This window comes from Coptis chinensis, chromosome 2, assembly GCF_015680905.1.
Source record: "Coptis chinensis isolate HL-2020 chromosome 2, ASM1568090v1, whole genome shotgun sequence".
In the NCBI taxonomy this organism is placed as follows: Eukaryota; Viridiplantae; Streptophyta; class Magnoliopsida; order Ranunculales; family Ranunculaceae; genus Coptis; species Coptis chinensis.
The window spans coordinates 112,591,748-112,610,085 of record NC_141457.1 but is presented as its reverse complement, the minus strand read 5'-3'; the positions used below and the strand labels follow the sequence as shown (position 1 = coordinate 112,610,085).

General features: G+C 36.3%; 4 protein-coding genes across 10 annotated transcripts; 3 read left to right on the top strand and 1 right to left on the bottom strand.

The window, feature by feature from the left end:
• The first annotated feature begins 50 nt into the window (after positions 1-50).
• LOC147520801 (uncharacterized) lies at positions 51-5,050 on the top strand. The gene is made up of 9 exons (XM_086594335.1): positions 51-204; positions 288-392; positions 467-528; positions 621-704; positions 789-820; positions 923-1,004; positions 3,437-3,467; positions 4,071-4,176; positions 4,896-5,050. The coding sequence occupies exons 1-9, from the start codon at positions 181-183 to the stop codon at positions 5,048-5,050; spliced, it is 681 nt and encodes a 226-aa protein (XP_086450461.1). The 5' UTR covers positions 51-180.
• A 1,911-nt stretch (positions 5,051-6,961) lies between these two features.
• On the bottom strand, positions 6,962-7,753 carry LOC147520800 (small ribosomal subunit protein eS8-like). Its single transcript, XM_086594984.1, has 2 exons — positions 7,310-7,753; positions 6,962-7,208 (listed from the first exon to the last, which is right to left on the bottom strand). The coding sequence occupies exons 1-2, from the start codon at positions 7,513-7,515 to the stop codon at positions 7,124-7,126; spliced, it is 291 nt and encodes a 96-aa protein (XP_086451110.1). The 5' UTR covers positions 7,516-7,753; the 3' UTR covers positions 6,962-7,123.
• A 3,054-nt stretch (positions 7,754-10,807) lies between these two features.
• LOC147520798 (cuscuta receptor 1-like) lies at positions 10,808-17,854 on the top strand. 7 transcript variants are annotated; one of them, XR_015212830.1, is made up of 7 exons: positions 10,808-11,483; positions 11,769-11,792; positions 11,893-11,958; positions 12,063-12,203; positions 12,290-14,466; positions 14,933-16,453; positions 17,413-17,854. XR_015212830.1 is itself a non-coding variant. In XM_086592304.1 (5 exons), exons 1-5 carry the CDS (start codon positions 11,075-11,077, stop codon positions 14,410-14,412), a joined length of 2,961 nt encoding a protein of 986 aa, XP_086448430.1. In that variant the 5' UTR covers positions 10,808-11,074; the 3' UTR covers positions 14,413-14,560. The 7 variants fall into 7 exon arrangements, 1 of the variants encoding a protein (XP_086448430.1); XR_015212828.1 differs by having other exon boundaries at positions 11,571-11,792; positions 14,933-15,049; XR_015212827.1 differs by having other exon boundaries at positions 11,571-11,792; positions 14,933-16,444.
• LOC147520799 (protein arginine N-methyltransferase 2-like) lies at positions 14,899-15,246 on the top strand. The gene has a single exon (XM_086594334.1). It carries the CDS (start codon positions 14,899-14,901, stop codon positions 15,244-15,246), a length of 348 nt encoding a protein of 115 aa, XP_086450460.1.
• Positions 17,855-18,338: the final 484 nt, after the last annotated feature.

The window sequence follows — 18,338 nt, the reverse complement described above, 5'->3', positions numbered from 1 at the left end:
ATGGTCAACTAAAATTGTGCTCCTCCTACCAGTCAAAATATTTTGACCCGCAACCAAATTCCTCCACCTTCCAGTTTGACATTTCGACACATAAAATTTCATCTTCTCACTCCCGCGAAATATTGACTCTAATTTATCAATCTCTCAAAACTACTCACGTTTTTCAAAATTTCTTTATCCATGGCCTCAAATGCATCTTCTCCAGTAAGTTTTACATTAATAATTACAATTAAGCAATCATGTATTCAAAAAGTTTGTTAATTTATTATCAATTTGGTATTGGGCAGAGAGGTGGAGATAGTGAGAATAGCTTGGAGAAGATCAAACGACAGCTATCGTCAAATTCCGGAAGGAATTTCTTACAGGGCCCACTTCTAAAACGCTCCGAAACGGTAACAAATTCTCAATTGAACCAATTTGTTTTCTTTAAAGTTATTTACTTATTATTCTCTCGCCCCTTGAACAGCTAAGGAAATGGAACGAGCGGTGGGTGATTTTGGACCCAACCACTGGAAAAATGGAATACAAGTATGCTACTTTATTAATAATTTTGAAGAAGAACTATTGATATGTTCACATTGTGTTACATTTTTTTTTATTCATGTTAATTTTGTACTTAGGACGAGGAGAAATGAGTCAATTGTGAAGGGAACCATTACATTTGATGCAAATAGCACAATCAGCTTATCTCCTGTAAACTTCCAGTAAGTTTGGCATTCTGTCTTTTTGTTTTAAGGACCAGCTTTTATGAATTTTAAAGTGATTTCTTATCTCGGGTCGTTTTACAGTGGACTGCCCAAGTATGATGGTTGCTGTTTCTGTATCCTCATGAATTATTATTTCATTGGCAATATAGAGAGGGATTTTTCTTTTGTGGCTTACAGTTGGTTGTATTACTAAGGATTCTTAACTAACTTACTAAATATTGGAACCCCGCAAAAAAAGGATTATTTCTTATGTGCAGAAACTCCTGGTGCTGCGAAAGCATGGGTATCAACGCTACAGTAAGCTTACTTTTCTTTTTACTTGGTGCTGTATTGCGCTAAATATTGTATTGTCTGTTTTAGGTGGTGAATACATCTCTGACACTTTGCACTCATATTGGTGACTAGAGTTGAATACACTTGTCTGTATCTTTGCTACATATGTTACTTGGAACACACAAGCTACGGAACTATTTACAATTTTATTGTATATAATTTCACTTATGATGTTTATTTTATTGGTTGAACTTTGTCAAAGCATGTATGACACAATGCAATACGTTTCAGATCAAAGATTAAATTGTTCGTTACTTCAACTTTACTGGACACCCCCTCCCCCTGCGCGCACACACCACCACCCCTTTTTTTCTTTTTCAATTTCACGAGCATGTTCTTATTTGTTACTGTCTGCAAAACCTCCAAACAGGGCAACACAATTAGTGCTAAAGGCTCATAAAGAAGCTGTAGATTCATTAAGTGGGAATGGTTCTGCAAAACTGGGAACTGTTGCCGCGGTGGTTGCGGCTGCCAATTCGATGGCGTTGGAATCAACTAAAGAAATTGAAGCAGCAATGAAGATATCTATGAGAACTGCTCTAGGAATGGTGACCAATAGGACAACTGAAAGTCCAATGGATGACTTGGCAATTATGAAGGTACTTTAATTGATGGATACATCTTTTCTTTTCTTCTTTAATTGAAATCAGTTCCTGAATATCCTCAGAGACTCGAGACGGAGAACTCTTTCAGTGGATACCATATCCAATCTGAGGTTTCTGAAATGACTGGACAAAACTGGAAAATAGATTCAAAAAAAGAAAATTAGAAGGAAAAGCGGTTCCAGTAAACTCATTATACTTCTCCCTTTCAGTTGTGAACTTGTAATTTTGATTCTGCAGGAGACTATGAGAGTGAAGGATGAGGAATTACAACAATTGGCTTATAACATATGAGAAATGCCAGATGAGCCTTTAAATATTTTGGTAAGTTTATGTTCTTTTCAACTTGAGGTTTATGAAGAAGTCTAGAAAGAGCTTCACGAATAAAGAGATAGGGTGATAGAGGGTCACCCTGTATAAGTCCTCTATTTGGTTTAGAAGTTTGGAGAGGAAAACCATTAAGGAAGATTTCATAAGTTACTGTAGATATGCAAAATCAAATTACACTAATCCACTTATAAGAAAACCCCCAAGTATAGAGAAAATGATTAGTAAAGGAGCCCATTCAACCCTATCATAGGCCTTGGACATATCTAATTAAGAGCAATGAGGCCTTTCTTATTCATGTTTCTGACATGCTTAATTTTATGGATGATCTCATGAACCACATCGACATTATCACCTCTGGACCTATTTGGAGCAAAAGCTCCTTGGTTGGGTGAGATAGATTTCAGGAGTAAATTTATTGGCCAAAATCTTAGAAATTATTTTGTAAGAGACATTACAAAGACTATTGGCATATAATCTTTGACCTTAGAAGGAGCTTGAGACTTGGGTATTAAGCAAATTAAAGTGTGGTTGAGATATTCTTCAAAATGCAGTGTAAGAACTTTTGAACCATATATATATTCCTTGTCGTCTAACTATGTTCGTGAAAAGGGCAGGGATCTCATGCAGGCCAGCTGGCCAGGAGATTTATGACCGTTCGTACATTTTAGTACTTTTTATTTTTTTTTACTTGATAGACAAGTAGGGAAATCATTACTAGAAGGTGTAATACGACAATCAAATAAGTTAGATATATCCATTAGAGAGTCATCTGAGGCAGGAGACATAGTCTGAGTTGAGGAAGAATCGAAAGGGAGGAGAAAGAGTGACGAAGGTAATCAGCTATGTCTTCCCTTTTAAGAAGCCAATCACCTGAATCAGTTTGCAATTTATCATTTTTATTTCTACTCCTTCTAACATTAGCAGTAACATGGAAAGGTTGATCTGTAAGTATAATTAATCTAGAGTTCTGTCTCCATTAATCCTCTTCTTTTGCGTGTAAGGTATTAATAAAATTAGAAATAGACTTTACTTGAGACAGGGCTTCATTATCCGTAGGGAGGAACGGAGATGATTTAATTGATGTTTAAGAGTTGAAATTTGAGAGAAAAAATCCCAAAGGTTTCCTTGTTCCATTTTAAGAGATTTTTGAAGAGAAATGACTTTAATTAAGTGGAGTAAATGAGTAAGCAAACAAGGAATAAAGTATGATGTGTTTAACATTCTAAACAATTGTATTTATCTTCTGACTTGGTGCATTCAAAGCCATTTGAGTCCAATGTACGCATCTATGCACCTCCTTTATGTTCAGCACTCAATTTTAGTTCTTTTCTCTACTAAATTCTTTGTTGAAGGATGCCATTGTCAACTTTATCCTGCCAATCTTTTTAATTTCATCTTATTCAAATATATTATGAATGGAGCATTAGGTATTTGTATTTACATATGTCAGTTTTTGTTTTCCAGGAGAAGGCGGTCCAATTCTGAACAAGTTAAGGTATTAACGCTACTAATGTACAATGTCCCATATTTTGTTATGATGACATTATTTACTACTAAGTAACTATGCATACTTCATTGCTTCCAGTTTCAGATATTGTAAGGTAAGAGCGGAGAATTTAGGGTTACCGTCTTACCGAAACACATTGGTGCTTGTATCTAGTGAGTAATAAGACTAGATTCTATATTTGATATTAGAACAGTTAATCTGATTATACTCATTTCTCCCATGCTGTATATTTCTAGGCTGATTTTTCCAAGTTATATACATGTGTTTGGAATTTTCCAATAATGTTGTGAATACTTAGTCTCTTGGGCACAAAAGAGGGCACCCGGCCACGGATAAATCTGCATCTCGGTTAACGAGACAGAAGGGGGTGGATTTTAGAAATTGTCATGCTGTCCAAAGTCGGTGCAACCTGAAATGGATGAAGTATTTCGATCAAAAAAATAAACAAATAAAAGAAAGGATGAAGTATCTTTCTGTTGTGTCAAAGTTTGTAATATACTCCCCGTGCAGAAGCCCTGTCTTCATTGTTTGGATTAACTGAATGAATCCTCTGGTTTAATTTGAATGACTGTTTATGATTCTAAAATGTAGGATCAAGGTTTTCAAGGAGGAAGCAGGAATGGTGATACTTGGGAGAAGGTTGGCCGCATTCGGGATAAGTTTGAATATGACAAGGAGAGAAGAATGAGTGAGAAAGGTTGGTTTTGTGATGAATAATTAAAATTTTTGTTGTTGTTTTTGTGAACAATATGCATATGCATATGCATCATAACACTTTCTGTTTCCTCTTTATAATTCAGATTGCATCCAAGAGTAAGTGATAGACTTAAAATTTTGCTTAGTCTACCATAAATTCATTTCAAAATCGTCCACAAAAAATGGCCTGTGTTTCCATTTATGATATGATTTCAAAAGTTGTTTGTCTGTCTGATTTTCATAAACTTGGTATCTATATTTAAACTTCTAACATAAACTTGGCATCTAAATGTAAAGAGTGTACACTGCAAAATATATGCAATTTAAACACCATCATTCTTTGGGCTTTAAACTCTTCATCGTTATATGATTCCCTGTTAAAGTGAAGACCACCTCGAGTGATCAGGGGAGAGAAAAAATTGGAGAACCCTGCTTCAAACAATATGAATCACAACCATGCTTGTTGCTGAGATGTTTAGTATAGTCCCACATGGGAAGTTTAGAGCCTTGTAATATAGTATAAAAGTTCCTGGGCCTCTCCACTCATAGCCATTTGGTTTTGAGTTGGATGCTCATGATGCAGACACATTCTTTTCTATACACCCTCAATCCAAGCCAAACCCAAAGAATAGTTTGCCATCCCTGTAAAGACCTTTTCAATTAATTGTCTTAGTATCCATTTCACCATTTGTGCGCTTGACACAGTCACTGTCTTTGCAGCGTTTGATCCAATGAATCGGGGAGAGTCAGATTCCAGGATTCAGCCGTTTGATGCCCATAAATACTTTCCTGAGTCTGAAAGTGACCGAACAGAAACTACAGGTAAAAACGCAGAGAGTTCCTGGAGGCTGAAATCTGTTGTCGCACCACCATGAGGTTGTAAAGTGATAATAGTAATGCCAAGGGACTTCAAAGAATATTAGGTTCAAAACCGAGGAAGAGGCAAACAATGAATTCTAAATGAGATTTGTGGGGATATTCTAACTAGTCAGTACTTTCCATATCTGTAGTAATGCTGGGTATTTCTGTCTTCATCTGTAACTCTTACATGCTTACTGATAAATCAGATAGGCACAGACTACATACATTAAGCGGTTTAGTGTCTCAATTATCCTGTGAACCTCACATCAGTCCAGTCGTCATGTAGTTTTTCTTGGGATACTGTGTCCATTCATTTATGAGCTTTTAAAGGAGAATGTTCTTTATGATCGGATCGAGTACCTTATCTAAATTCAGTATAAGAATTGAAATTAATTTAGCAATGTTTTGGGATTGTTCATTACTGAACTGGAATAATTTTATGAGTCTACAGAATCTGCCAGAAGTGCCAGAAGGTATGATTCTTGATGAGAGATTTGATAGGCTCATTAGTAATTCCTGTCGAGGTGTGAGATAATGTTCTTTGAAAATATTTTGCTTGATACGGTTGATATTCTGGATCGACCTACTGCAGCCATTGTGTAGGTGGAATCTGATTTGATTGCAGGCGTTGTTGTGAGGCAATACAGGTGATGTCTGAGTTTGTAATGCACACTGCCAGTACATACGAATATCAATGGTGCATACCAACGAAGCTTAACTACATACTGCCGATGTACTATAATTAAGTGTATCTTGTAGAAGGAAATGAATTGGAAGAGAGACTCTCGGGCTAATAGAAAAAGCCTAGTCCTAGGAAAACGTCTGAGATTACTATGAAATTAGCAAATAAGTAAAATTAGTCAATTAAAGTTTAATGTGGTCCACAATCGGTCTCCAAGACCAATCGAAACTTCCATCTGGTTCTGCCAGAAGCTGCATCACTCTTTTTAATTCTCCATCAGATATAGCTACAGTTAATCCTTCATGCTTGGCTACACTCACTGCCAATTCAACTGCCAAAAGTTTTGCTTCCATCTTTTTTATTGGCTTCTCCACCTGAGCTGCTGCAGTTGCAATGTTGCCTTGAGAGGCCCTTGTCACAACAGAGACCTGTTTTTTTGTGGTTTTTATGAAGTACTCTGTAGAAATGTGATAGATTACGGTGCAACATCTCTTGTTAGGTCTCACAACTACTTAGTTTAACGACTAAAACCAGTATTGAGATCATCGCATATAAATCTGGTACATAAAAAGCAACGCTAGAAGGGATTTGGCTGTACTCATATTGAGACAAATGAATGTGACGCAGGTTGGAGCAAGAGAAGAGGCGGATATCTACAAATAGCATCTTTCAAAAACACAGCCTAACTGTTTAACTGAACCCTCTCATAAAAATGCCACTCATTGGACCTTTAATACAGACAACGGTCAAAAGACTTTTCCCCACTGAGCTCATTTTCTGGAATACATTCCGCAAACATCTATCACTTGCAAGATAATGAAAATACCACCAAGAAAAAAAATAGCAGGTCACAAAATTGGAGAAATAGGTAACCATTACAAGGCATCTAACAAAATGCAGGTCACAAAATTTGAAGCAAACACCTAGCGCCCTGCATTTCTCAGCCACATCTCCCTTGTAAAAGTAAAGCCAAATCCTTTACAGAACTACAGAATTATCTGATCAATTGTACAATGACGATTATAAGATAATGCCCTCATAAGATAATTTCACAACTGCTGACATATACCACAATGGGTAGTGTTATTTAATGTTTGTATTTTAAACATGATAAATGTAGTCTGTATAACTTGATCCACAATTCCACATAACATAATTCACATGAAAGTATCAGTGCCACCACAGATAAACTGAACCATGTAAACACATTCACAACTTAAATTAAATTCAAGAGTACACAAAATTAGCAATTAAATCAGAAGCAGAATGTTGAAAATATCCATAGAATGATTCTGTATCAGCCATAATATTCACTACGCAAAAGAAAAACAAAACCATTGTCTAAACATTAAGTTGCTGAAATCTCATAGGAAATTAAATGATAACAAAAAAAAAAATTCTCTGCTTATGCAGCACCAGCACTGCCCTTGCCCTTTTTCCTCTGGAGCTTTTTCATGTAGAACTCAAGCTCCTTTCCCTCCAAGATGTATCTACACAAAAGAAAATTATTAAGATATTAATCTATTTAAACAAGAGAGAAAAGCAATTAATACAATAAAACACATGAAAGCTAGTACGTTGTGCTACTCACCCATCAGTTCTGCCACACTGACCAGGGCGGGAAGAGATACAGGCCAGCAGCCTGCCACCACCAAACTGCTCTTCGATGTGAGAATCCAGTTTCTGCTCTTCCTTGCGCTTCTCCAGTTTCCTAAGCACATGCTGACTCTTCTTAACTTCTTCTACAGCAGCCTCACCCTCCCGAGCGTTTAAATAAGAAACACAATTAGCAACCATACCATGATTATACTAAAATTGTATCTGAAAGAGGAACATTCATGAATCAATCATAACCAACATGTACGAAGTGTGAAGGTTCGAATACCAGTAATATAAATGTAAAATCATTCCTAATTTAAGGTCACAATTAGAGAGCTCAAATATGAAGACATCGACACCAACAAATCTTGCAATTTGAAAATATTTTATAAAATCAGACAAAAAAATCGACAACTCCTCAAACACTCATCATTCTGACTACTCTAAAATGACGAAGGTGATACCTCAGAATTCTGACTACTCTAAAATGGTTTGCGTTTTCTTTCAGCGCTCAACTGATTACTCTGCAAGGCCCAAATCATGTGGAACATTTTCCAGTAGGTTGCCCAAGATTTTTGAGGGATCACAGTTACAGTCGGAAGGCTTGTACCTTCCAGGGGAAATTGCTTAGTTGGCATTGAAACTAATCTGCATACCAAATATATGGACACTTCAGAGTACTGTAGCGGGCCTAATTCCCCAGATTTTTGGCAGGTGTGGCGTTATTGTGTCATCTTATTTCATCTTCCCTTTGGTTCTTTCTGTTGATAGATTACCACTCGGCAATGGCCCCGAAGATGGTAGTGTGGAGTGTTTGCATTTGGTGTTGTATTAAATCTTGTTAACTGCACAGAATCTTCCATAGTCCATGGTATAATGTCGACCGATTGAAACCAAAACATATGCTGCAAAAGGAACGACGGTAAAATATAGCTCCTTCAAACTTTCCTAAATAATATTGCTGATTTCTATACTGATTTGAATTCCAATATTCCTATCCGAGAGAGTTTCAAGTACAGTCGCAAGCACATTCTTTCAGTACGCACATACAACTTACAAGTATATATATACAAAACAAGTGGAAACAATGTCTCTCTTGGTTTGTGAAAAGTGTAGCAACTCAATCAAACACGAGGCACAACCTAAAAACTCCTAATTCATGTAAACAGACGGATTCAACTCCCAAAGTGGTGTATTTTGCTTCTGATGCTTAAAAACGGAACAAAAGGCAGCTAATGGATAACGTAACTCGGGGGGAAAATATGTCTGTTATTAGTTTTTGGGTGAGGAGAGTAGGTCTATAATGGGCCGGGCTAAGTGGGCTATCCAATTATGACTCATGATCTAATGAGAAGGGGTTGCGGAGGATTTCTTCTTCGTAGAGTAAGTCATGTTCGGTTGTTGTCGTTCTAATGATTGACATAGACACAATTGCAAATTCCACAGGACTTGGAAAAATTGGACGTGATGTTGACAATAGGATGTGGCATCCAATAATTCACTTTTCAATTCTTATTTCCTTCCTCTTAATATCACTTTAACCAATTGTCAAGTTTGCATAGTCTCAACTCTTAGAGCATTTCCAATGCAAGTGAAAATGGAGGGTTTGTGAAAATAGTCATCTCTATTTTGTGGAAACTAGTGCCCAATGCAAAGGTGAATAACTGGTGTCTATTTTCCTAAGTTGAAACCAAGGTGAAACATTCAACTGAGATAGTGGCTGACTTGATATCTTCGGACGGGATGTTGGATTCCGTCTCATGTGTTTTTGTTTAAAAAAATCGGTTTTTTTTTCACGTAATGTTTTATTCTGTCTCGTGTGTATTTTTGATTTTTTCAGTTTTTTTTTTAACCTCAGACAAAATACCAAACGGGATGTTACATTCCGTCTCGATCAAAAAATCTCCAGACGAATCCAACATCCCGTCCGATATTTTTTTTTCCTTTACATTGCGCAACTTCACCTTGCTTTTCACCAAAACGGTGAAAAGAGGGGGATAAACTGCCTACGTGGAGGTGATAAGAAGGGGAAAAAATCCACTTGCATTGGGAATGCTATTATACGTTCTATGACTTCAAAGTCTCAAGTAATATCTTATATCGAGAGTCAAGAGTCAACACAAGTCATCTAACAAAACAGAGTCTAGCAATCACTTATAGTCATGAAAAATTTAGTATGTGGGGCAGGGCAAGTTTGAATAGTTTCAACTCTTAATAACCTCTTATACGTTCTAAGACTTCAAAATCTCAAGTAATATCTTATATCAAGAGTCAAGACAAGTCATTTAACAAAACAGAGTCTAGCAATCACTTATAGTCACGAAAAATTTAGTATGTGGGGCATAGAAAAGGCCCAATGCAAAGTCTGAAAAATTGGGTTTTTGTCTGGATTTCTAATACTATAGTGGGCTTTTAAGAACTTCCCAGGGCCTTTTTTTTTGTTTATATTGGGAGCCATATGCAAAGCCTTAGACAACATAGGCCTAGGCCCGGCCCTGATGTTGGGAGTTTTGTATGTGGGCATGTAGGTCTAATACATAGTGTATTGCCATGTGTCCATACATATTAATCATTGCTAATAAGAGATTTGTCTATAATAGGAAACTAAATAAAGTGAGTTTTATTTGCATGATTAACAATAAATTGAACAAAAATAAATATGAAACAAAAAGTGTGCCTGGGATTTAGTATTATTTTTATTTATTGGGCATCTTATTTTTCCTCTTTCAATTCTCCTCCATACTTTGTTTCATGGGTTCATTTGTTTAAACCCCTTGCATTTGTCACCAGTTTATAATAAACCTCCCATATTTGTAAACATCACGATTCCCCCCACCCCCAGCGCCGCCTGACTTCCATCCTAGTTCTGTTGGTATTTCATCTAATACCAAAATTACCCCTGAACCAAAGATATAACGGATATTTAATAATAATTTTTTTTCAAGTGTAAATAGGAAAAAGAGAAAATATAATAACGACTCTTTTTGAAGAATAATTTTGGAATACTAACGGAATTATGATGGAAGTCATACGACACAGGGGAGAGATAAGACGCCTAATAAATAAGAATAATACTAAATCCTACAAAACCACAAATAATATTTCTACAAAAATTCAACTTGTTTGACAATTTTTAACATTGGCAAAAGATGATTACAAAAACTGGACATTTCTAGACCATTAGATATTTTTTCAAAAGTGGACAACAATTTTTATCTAAGTTAGAGGATATCAAACGAATTGAATTTTTGTAGAGATGTTCTTTATGGTTAGTAGATCATATACACAAAAGATTAAGTTTTAAATCATTTTGTAGGTAAATTTGTGTGTTGTTTTAGATTTGGTACTTATTTAAAGTCATTTTAAGAGCCGGACTGTATATATATCATTTTTTTTTTTTTTTATCTTTTAATTTTCTCTTCATCCATCTCTTTTTAAGAGTTACAATTAAAGGTGAATTTCCAATCCTATTATTACACCAATTAACAGCTATCCTTGATACTCTCCAATAATGGAAGACTACAATAACTTTTGTATTACCAGATTTCAATACCGGCCCAAATCAAATTGCAATTAATCTCACATTTCTCTCTTAGATCTGACTTTTGAATTTGCCACGGCTGGTTCTCACTTAGTCATTGGATTGAAGGCCATCTTGCGTTTGAGTGAATTTGGATGTCAACTATATATATCCCCCGATCCCTCTTCCTTATCGCACAAGAGCTAGCTAAATCCTATTTTCTCCCTTCATACAATAATGAATTCATGGCCTTGGACTATTTGTATGTTTGTTTTCTTTGCAATATTTCATTACAATGGATGCTTGGGTTGTTTGGAAGAGGAAAGAGTTGCTCTATGGAAAATAAAAGCTTCAACCAAATGGAATCATACGGATTGTCTTCGTACGGATTGGCTTCGTACAGATCGATATATCCCCCCTGTTTGCACTTGGGTTGATGACAAAACAAGTGATTGTTGTACTTGGGAAAGAGTTAAGTGTAGCAATAGCACTGGTAGAGTGATCCAACTCTCTCTTGCTGGTACATACAACAGTGAAGATTACAAACATTTTCTAGAGCGCCTTCTAGATGTATCCTTATATACTCCTTTTGAAGAGCTGCAACATCTAGACTTATCAGACAATTTACTTAATTGGGAAATTGAAGGTAGATACTGACGACTCCTCATTTTAGCACTTAACAAACAACCATTTCCAACTAATTAATTTTTATTTCCCTATGCTCTACTTGTAGATCTTGAAAGATTATCCAAATTGAAAAAGCTGGAGGTCTTGGATTTAGGACATAACCAATTCGTCAACAAGAGCAATAATGCACCTTCAATTCCAACAAAAGTGATCTTTTCCAACAACAGTGAGAAGAGCACTGTTCCGTTTCTGGGTGAATTCAAATCTCTCAAGACTCTTTTTCTTAGTGGTAATGGATTAGCAGGGTCATTATCGGACTTTGCCAAAGGTATGTGATCGTACACTTTATTCATTCTTATTGTTTTGCTGCCACATGAATAAGCTTTCTGAATCGGGGATGCATCTATAATTGATTATTTTTGCTGCAGTGTTAACAAATTTGAGCAACTTGGAATTCCTAAATTTAAGCTGGAATAACCTAGATGACTTCCTTGGTAAATGGTTCAGAAATCTCCATAACTAAAATTTCATTTAGAGTACGTAATATTTGACAATTCTTTACTTTATTGCGTTCTAACCTTTCGAATCAATTTTTTAGATTTGAGAAATATGAGCAATTTGAAGATCTTAGATTTGACTTGGAACAACTTCTCAGGGAGGATTCCTCCATCAATATTGTCTTTGACTTTTCTTGAGAGTTTATCCTTGAGTCAAATGAATATCAAAGACTCCATATCAGGTAAATCTCCGTCAAGTCAATGACACTTTCTTTTTGGATAACATGGTTTATATTCTCTCATATAATCTCTCATATATTCTTTATAGGATTTTGTGAATTGACGAAGCTTCAGGAGCTCGTTCTTAGTCGGAACAAGTTTGAAGGGATCCTTCCTCCATGTCTCAATAATTTGACGTCTCTTAGAATGGTAGACTTCTCTGATAATCAACTTAGTGGAAACATTCCTTTATCTCTTACATCTAACCTGACATCCCTAGAATATATTTCACTTAGTCGAAACCAGTTTGATCAGAGTTCCCTATCTTTCATGGCTAATCAAAAAAATCAATTGAAGGTTCTCCGTTTATCAAACTGTAACCTTAACACGTCAACAAGTGACCTTCTAAACTTTCTCCATAACCAGTATGACTTGAGATCAGTAGACCTCTCCCATAACAACTTACATGGAAAGTTCCCCACCTGGTTATTTGAAAATAATTCACTGTTACGTGATTTAAATTTAGCAAACAACTCAATTAACGGTGATATTCTATTTCCATCAAGTCCTATGGTGAGCTTAACCTTGATTGATATCTCTAACAATCAAATTCATGGAAAACTTCCAACAAATATCGGTAACATATTTCCAAGCTCAGCGGCGACTCTAAATTTTTCTAAAAATAGCTTAGAAGGTAGAATTCCAAGCTCACTGGGTAACATTGACTTATTTATTTTAGATTTGTCAAATAATAACTTCTCAGGAAAAATGCCAGAGAGTTTGGCCATGATTAGTAACTTATCAGCATTGATACTATCAAATAATAGACTAGATGGTCAAATATCTCCTAATCTTTTTAACAATATTTCGTTGTGTACTCTACGTCTCAATGGTAATCAATTCACTGGAATTATCCCAAATCCTACTCTGCCCGAATTCTCTTCTCTACAAATATTGGACCTAAGCCGAAACCTTATATCGGGTGAAATACCTACTTGGATAGGTAACTTGACGTTCATATGGACGCTTGTCCTGCGCAATAATTCCTTTGATGGTCCCATTCCATTAGAGTTCTGCAACTTAGTTAATTTAGGTTTTTTAGACCTTTCTCAAAATAACCTTTCAGGTCCCATACCTTCTTGTCTGAACTTGACATCCTTGCAATATATGCATTTGCAAGGAAATAATCTCACAGGATTAATGCCAGAGGCATTACTTAAAAGCCCAAACTTAAAGACATTAAACCTTAAGCATAACAACTTATCTGGTAGCATCCCCTCTTGGCTTGCCTTACTTTCGAATCTGAGAATTATTCTTTTGAAAGGAAATCATTTGAGTGGTTCAATTCCACATGAATTTTGTCAGCTGAATAAGATACTTATACTGGATCTTTCCCATAACGCGTTTATTGGACCAATACCTCCGTGCTTCAGCAACATCACATTTGGAAAGAATGGAACTGTTGAACCTGCATTTGTCGATCAAATAGAAATTTCTTTTGGAGCAAGCGTGTATATGTACCCAAATCATTTTGAGAGAGGCGAGCACCTTCATTATAGAGACGACGATACTTTACTTGCACAATACGAAGAACAAGAAGAAGTCGACTTCGTGACAAAAAGTAGGTCTGATTCTTACAGGGGTGACATTCTTAATTACATGGCTGGAATGGACTTGTCATGCAACGAATTCACTGGTGACATACCGCCCGAACTAGGAGCTCTAATTGCAATCCGTGCTTTGAATTTGTCCAACAATCAGTTAACAGGATCAATACCGAAAAGCTTGTCAGATATAAAGCAATTAGAGAGCATGGATCTTTCTCACAACAAATTGAGTGGACAGATTCCATCAGAGCTTATTGGTATGAACTTTTTGGCTGTCTTCATTGTGGCCTACAACAATTTATCTGGTCGGGTTCCAGATAAAGCGCAGTTCAGCACATTTGATGTATCTAGTTACGAGGGCAACCCGTCTCTCTGTGGACTACCTTTGCAAAAGCAATGCAACACCTCAAAAGATTCAGTCATTTCAGTGACACTCAGACAAGCTGGACTCGCAGAGAAGTTTGGGATTGATCCTATCAGCTTCCTTTCAAGTTTTGCAGCTACTTATGTCGTGTTCTTGCTTGGATTTGTAATTGTTCTCTATGTCAACCCCAATTGGCGTGGATTGTGGTTCAATTTCATTGATGCATGCTTGAGCTTCATATTTCCATTTTGTTCAAAGTAATCCAATATATTTGAACGCAGAAAGTTGAAGGAGTGATCAACGCAGGAATAAGTTGTGGGTGATTACTTCAGCTCATTTTGTTTCTAATTAATGTTGCTACTTCTACTACTATTCATCACACGAAGAAAAAAAAGTTTACTTCAGTTCACTTCTACTGCTATAAATGATTATGGCATGCACCCAGTTCACTTCAAATTTTACAGAGAAACATAACATATATGTATGTAGTGAAAGCTAATAAGCTATCACATCTTCATGCACTCACTTCAGTTCTTACTTATTTTACATAAATGTGGCGCCTTAGATTACTAAATTCAATGTATAATTTTATTGATCATAGAAAGGGAACAGAGTCTCCCTGATGTTTTGTAGATTCGTTTACTGCTGTAAAACACCCACCCACCCATGCTTAAAAGAGAAAAAATCCCATCTATGATTTTTTTTTGTTTTTTTTTTTTTTTTTTTAATTGGTAAATCCCATCTATGATGTTGCAATCTAAAACTGTGTATCTCCATGCAGGGATATTCTTTGATACTTATGGGGAGTATTACGAAGATTTGAGGAAATTTCACCAGGAACTTCCGTCACTTCTGAAGCCTGGTGGAATCTACTCTTTCTTTAATGGTCTTTGCGGAGGTAATGCATTTTTCCATGTGGTTTACTGTCAGTTAGTTTCTTTAGAACTTGGGAATTTGGGTTACTCCACACAGTTTATTCCCTTACCAGTTAAAGGCTGTTTGGGCGAAGAAGTTTGGGAGGGTGTAAAACAGAAATATTGGCAGTTAGATACGTACTATCTCCCTGTTTGTCAGTCTTCAGAGGATTCTGAATGATGTTTAGTTTTTATTTTATTTTTCTTCCAGAATTCTGTATGAACCATTTTCCATGGTATGATAGGATTGATAGCAATGCTTAATGTGAAATTAGTTGGATGTCATAAATAGAATGGACTTCTACTTCACACACACACACACACACGAAAGAGGACTTGTAAACAATAACATTGTTTGCTGTTTGATGTCCTATCCGAAATTATTAAGTTGAAGGCCCAATTTACTTCCTACAGGAAACATAGCCTACATTGCTTTGAACTGTGTGGTCTTTGGTGTCTTTACCAAATACCTACAGTTGAGACTTTATGCATCCTTGCACCTGAAATGGTCCCTTATTGGATAGTACTTGATGATATACATGTATCTTACATTTAAGTTGATCTGGATTAGGCTTCTGGTTGAGCACATCCTTGTGAAGTTGTGAGGTTTGAAAGTGGTGACCAGTGGATTGTGGAAGGATGTCTGAGTGCATTGGTCGACATTTAGTATTCTCCAGAATCAGTTACGAGTTGGGATGACATGTGTGAATTGACAGATTATGCTAACCAGACTTGGGGAACTGTGGAGAGAACCTGCTAAAACGAGAAAAAGGATAGTCTTAGGTCCTAATATAACAATGTGACTTCTCTTTACATAAATCATATATTCCCAAATACTTAATATTGACCATTAGACTAAACAGTGGGGATTTCTTTTATCCCTCTTCGGTGGGTATCTGATAGTGAGGATAAGTAAGTGGTTAATCACCACAAAATGGAGGGCTGTCTCCACAAAATAATTATCAGGAGAAGCTATAGATACTTGGCCCTTTTATTTTTATCTTCTTTTTGCTTAAAAAGTTAGAGAGATCATAAATTAAGAATAATCTCACTTATCAAGTTCTAAAGTTAAAGGTGACTGCAACACAACACTTACTCAGTCCAGATCTGTCCTAGTGTACTTCAACACTTCGATGTACGGAGCACAACTGTGGAATCAGATTCTTTCTTTACTGAACCAAAGGTAGATTAGAGGTGGGCTATAAGTACAACTTATTACAACCTTTATCTAAGGTAGGTTACAACCTTAATCTTCCCCAGGCAGGGTGCATACATAAAAGATATTGCAGCTCAACCTTCTCTCTTAGACGTCAGTGAGTCGTAGTACGTCATTTCTCTCGTTGGATGATGGCCAGATTCAGGCTTGCTAAAACAAAGATGTTAGTTCGGTAACTATATTTCTTCTTGATCATGTTATTCCCTTAAATATGTGTAGCATTCCTTTGACTAGCAACATTGCCTACTTTGCAACGTTGTATTTTTGTCTTAAATCTAGCTTTACAAAAAAAAAGTCAGATAAATTTGTCTTGCTAGTTAATTATGACATGTATTACTTGGTCAAGACATCAACTCTACTTTGAATATGTACTTTTCCATATACCTAGTAGCTGCAATGTTACTGTGTGTGTGTCTTCCAGAGATATATTTGATGCCAGATTTTCCCCAGATACACAATAAGCCTTTTGTTCATGTTTTCGCTTACTAGTGTAAATAATTACTAAAATCATCTCTTTTCCAATTTAGCTGTAGTTCTAAGCTTCCAGATATTAGTCATTATGTAAGGCTCTTGGCACAGCGACTGTTAGCCAATACAGAGTGCATGTGTTTTGCTCCGACATGGTTTACAACTTCCTCAACTTCATTTGGTACCTGATGGCCACCCAACTTGTACTCGCTATACAGCCTATACTGATGATGGGAGGACACAACCAGAAAGTAATTCTTTGAATGTAAACCCTACAAATGAATCACAAAATTTAATAAGCGCTGGATTCTATTATCCACATTTACTCATCTTTCAAGTGTAAGAACTAAGAAGAATTAATGGAAGGAAATGACTTCTGCAAGTGAGTAGTCTCAACTATCAAAACTGAAACATATTTGCTCTTAGAAAGTTAAATGAGATATTTTACCACCAAGTCTACAATGTTTTGACGGAATGACAAAAGAGATCCTATGTTTCAAGAATTAATCCATCCCTCATTTTCTTGCATTCCCTGACATGTGAGGATACTGAGGATCATGTTAATTTTTCAAATAGTAATTAACCATAAAAAAACTAATCAACTATTAAATGTTTAAACTAATCAACTATTGCTTGGTGCTTTGCGTAATTCGGTTCTTGCAGGGGATTTTGGTGGGGCAACCGCTATGGTGGCAACCTTACTGCGCGGGATAAGACTGATGCCTTGAGAGACTCAGATGATGATGGTAATAAGGTCAATCTCCCTTATTGGATTCCTCATCCACGCACTGGAATATACTATCCAAAAGGCAGTGAACGGGTAATGGAAGATGTTCCTGATGGTGCTTCTGTGTTCATCCGAACTCATTGGTTGCGTAGTGATGAAGGAGTTGACAAACCAGCCCCACATGATGTCTACGTACCAATCTGTGCTGGTACTTAGAATGGAGTGCAGTTGCTGCATGTAGACCTTTTACTAGCAAAAGATGCTGCACAACTGTATTTATAATCATAATGACGATCTCTACGTCCCCGTGTTGCTTCCTCAGATAAAAGGGCGATGGTTGCCTGTTTCTACTTTATAGTCTTCACTCTTCATTTCCAATAGTCGACTTTTATTTCGGTTTTGCTTTTAAAATAGCCAATGCCCAATGAACAGTTCTCACGGAGGATGAGGGAATTTTCACTATTTTTTGGGTGTTCCAACAGTTTTAGACTTTTAGAGTTTTAGGTCCCGAGCTTCAGGCCTGTCTGATAAGCAGCTTTGAATGTTAATTGATATTAACTGAACTTCTCAATTAGACTTCCTTTACCTTGAATTTTCACGTTCTTTCTAAAGTTGATCATTTTTTTTTTTTTTTTTGGGGACCCATGAATAAATCATGGGCACTTTATTTATTCCTTACTTAAAAACTGGTTTAAGAAATTATTACATACATTTAGTACAGTAGTACAGATAAAGACTCTCAATATTACCCATTTTACCAGTTTATGAGCTGACATGTTGCATGTTCGAATATAAATATTGCACAGAGCTTGGTTCCAGGTCCATGAAGATCTTGAAATCATGTTTACACATGCTAAAATGA

Bases quoted from the DNA above. Each gene is read 5' to 3' on its own strand.
- LOC147520801 (XM_086594335.1), top strand. From the start codon at position 181: ATGGCCTCAAATGCATCTTCTCCA. The intron at 705-788 runs GTAAGTTTGGCA...GTCGTTTTACAG, and splicing joins TTATCTCCTGTAAACTTCCA to TGGACTGCCCAAGTATGATG. The intron at 4,177-4,895 runs GTTGGTTTTGTG...CTGTCTTTGCAG, and splicing joins GAGAAGAATGAGTGAGAAAG to CGTTTGATCCAATGAATCGG.
- LOC147520800 (XM_086594984.1), bottom strand. From the start codon at position 7,515: ATGGTTGCTAATTGTGTTTCTTATTTAAACGCTCGGGAGGGTGAGGCT. The intron at 7,209-7,309 runs GTGAGTAGCACA...TCTTTTGTGTAG, and splicing joins CAGTGTGGCAGAACTGATGG to ATACATCTTGGAGGGAAAGG.
- LOC147520798 (XM_086592304.1), top strand. From the start codon at position 11,075: ATGAATTCATGGCCTTGGACTATTTGTATGTTTGTTTTCTTTGCAATA. The intron at 11,959-12,062 runs GTAAATGGTTCA...TCAATTTTTTAG, and splicing joins TAACCTAGATGACTTCCTTG to ATTTGAGAAATATGAGCAAT. The intron at 12,204-12,289 runs GTAAATCTCCGT...TATTCTTTATAG, and splicing joins TATCAAAGACTCCATATCAG to GATTTTGTGAATTGACGAAG.
- LOC147520799 (XM_086594334.1), top strand. From the start codon at position 14,899: ATGTTGCAATCTAAAACTGTGTATCTCCATGCAGGGATATTCTTTGAT.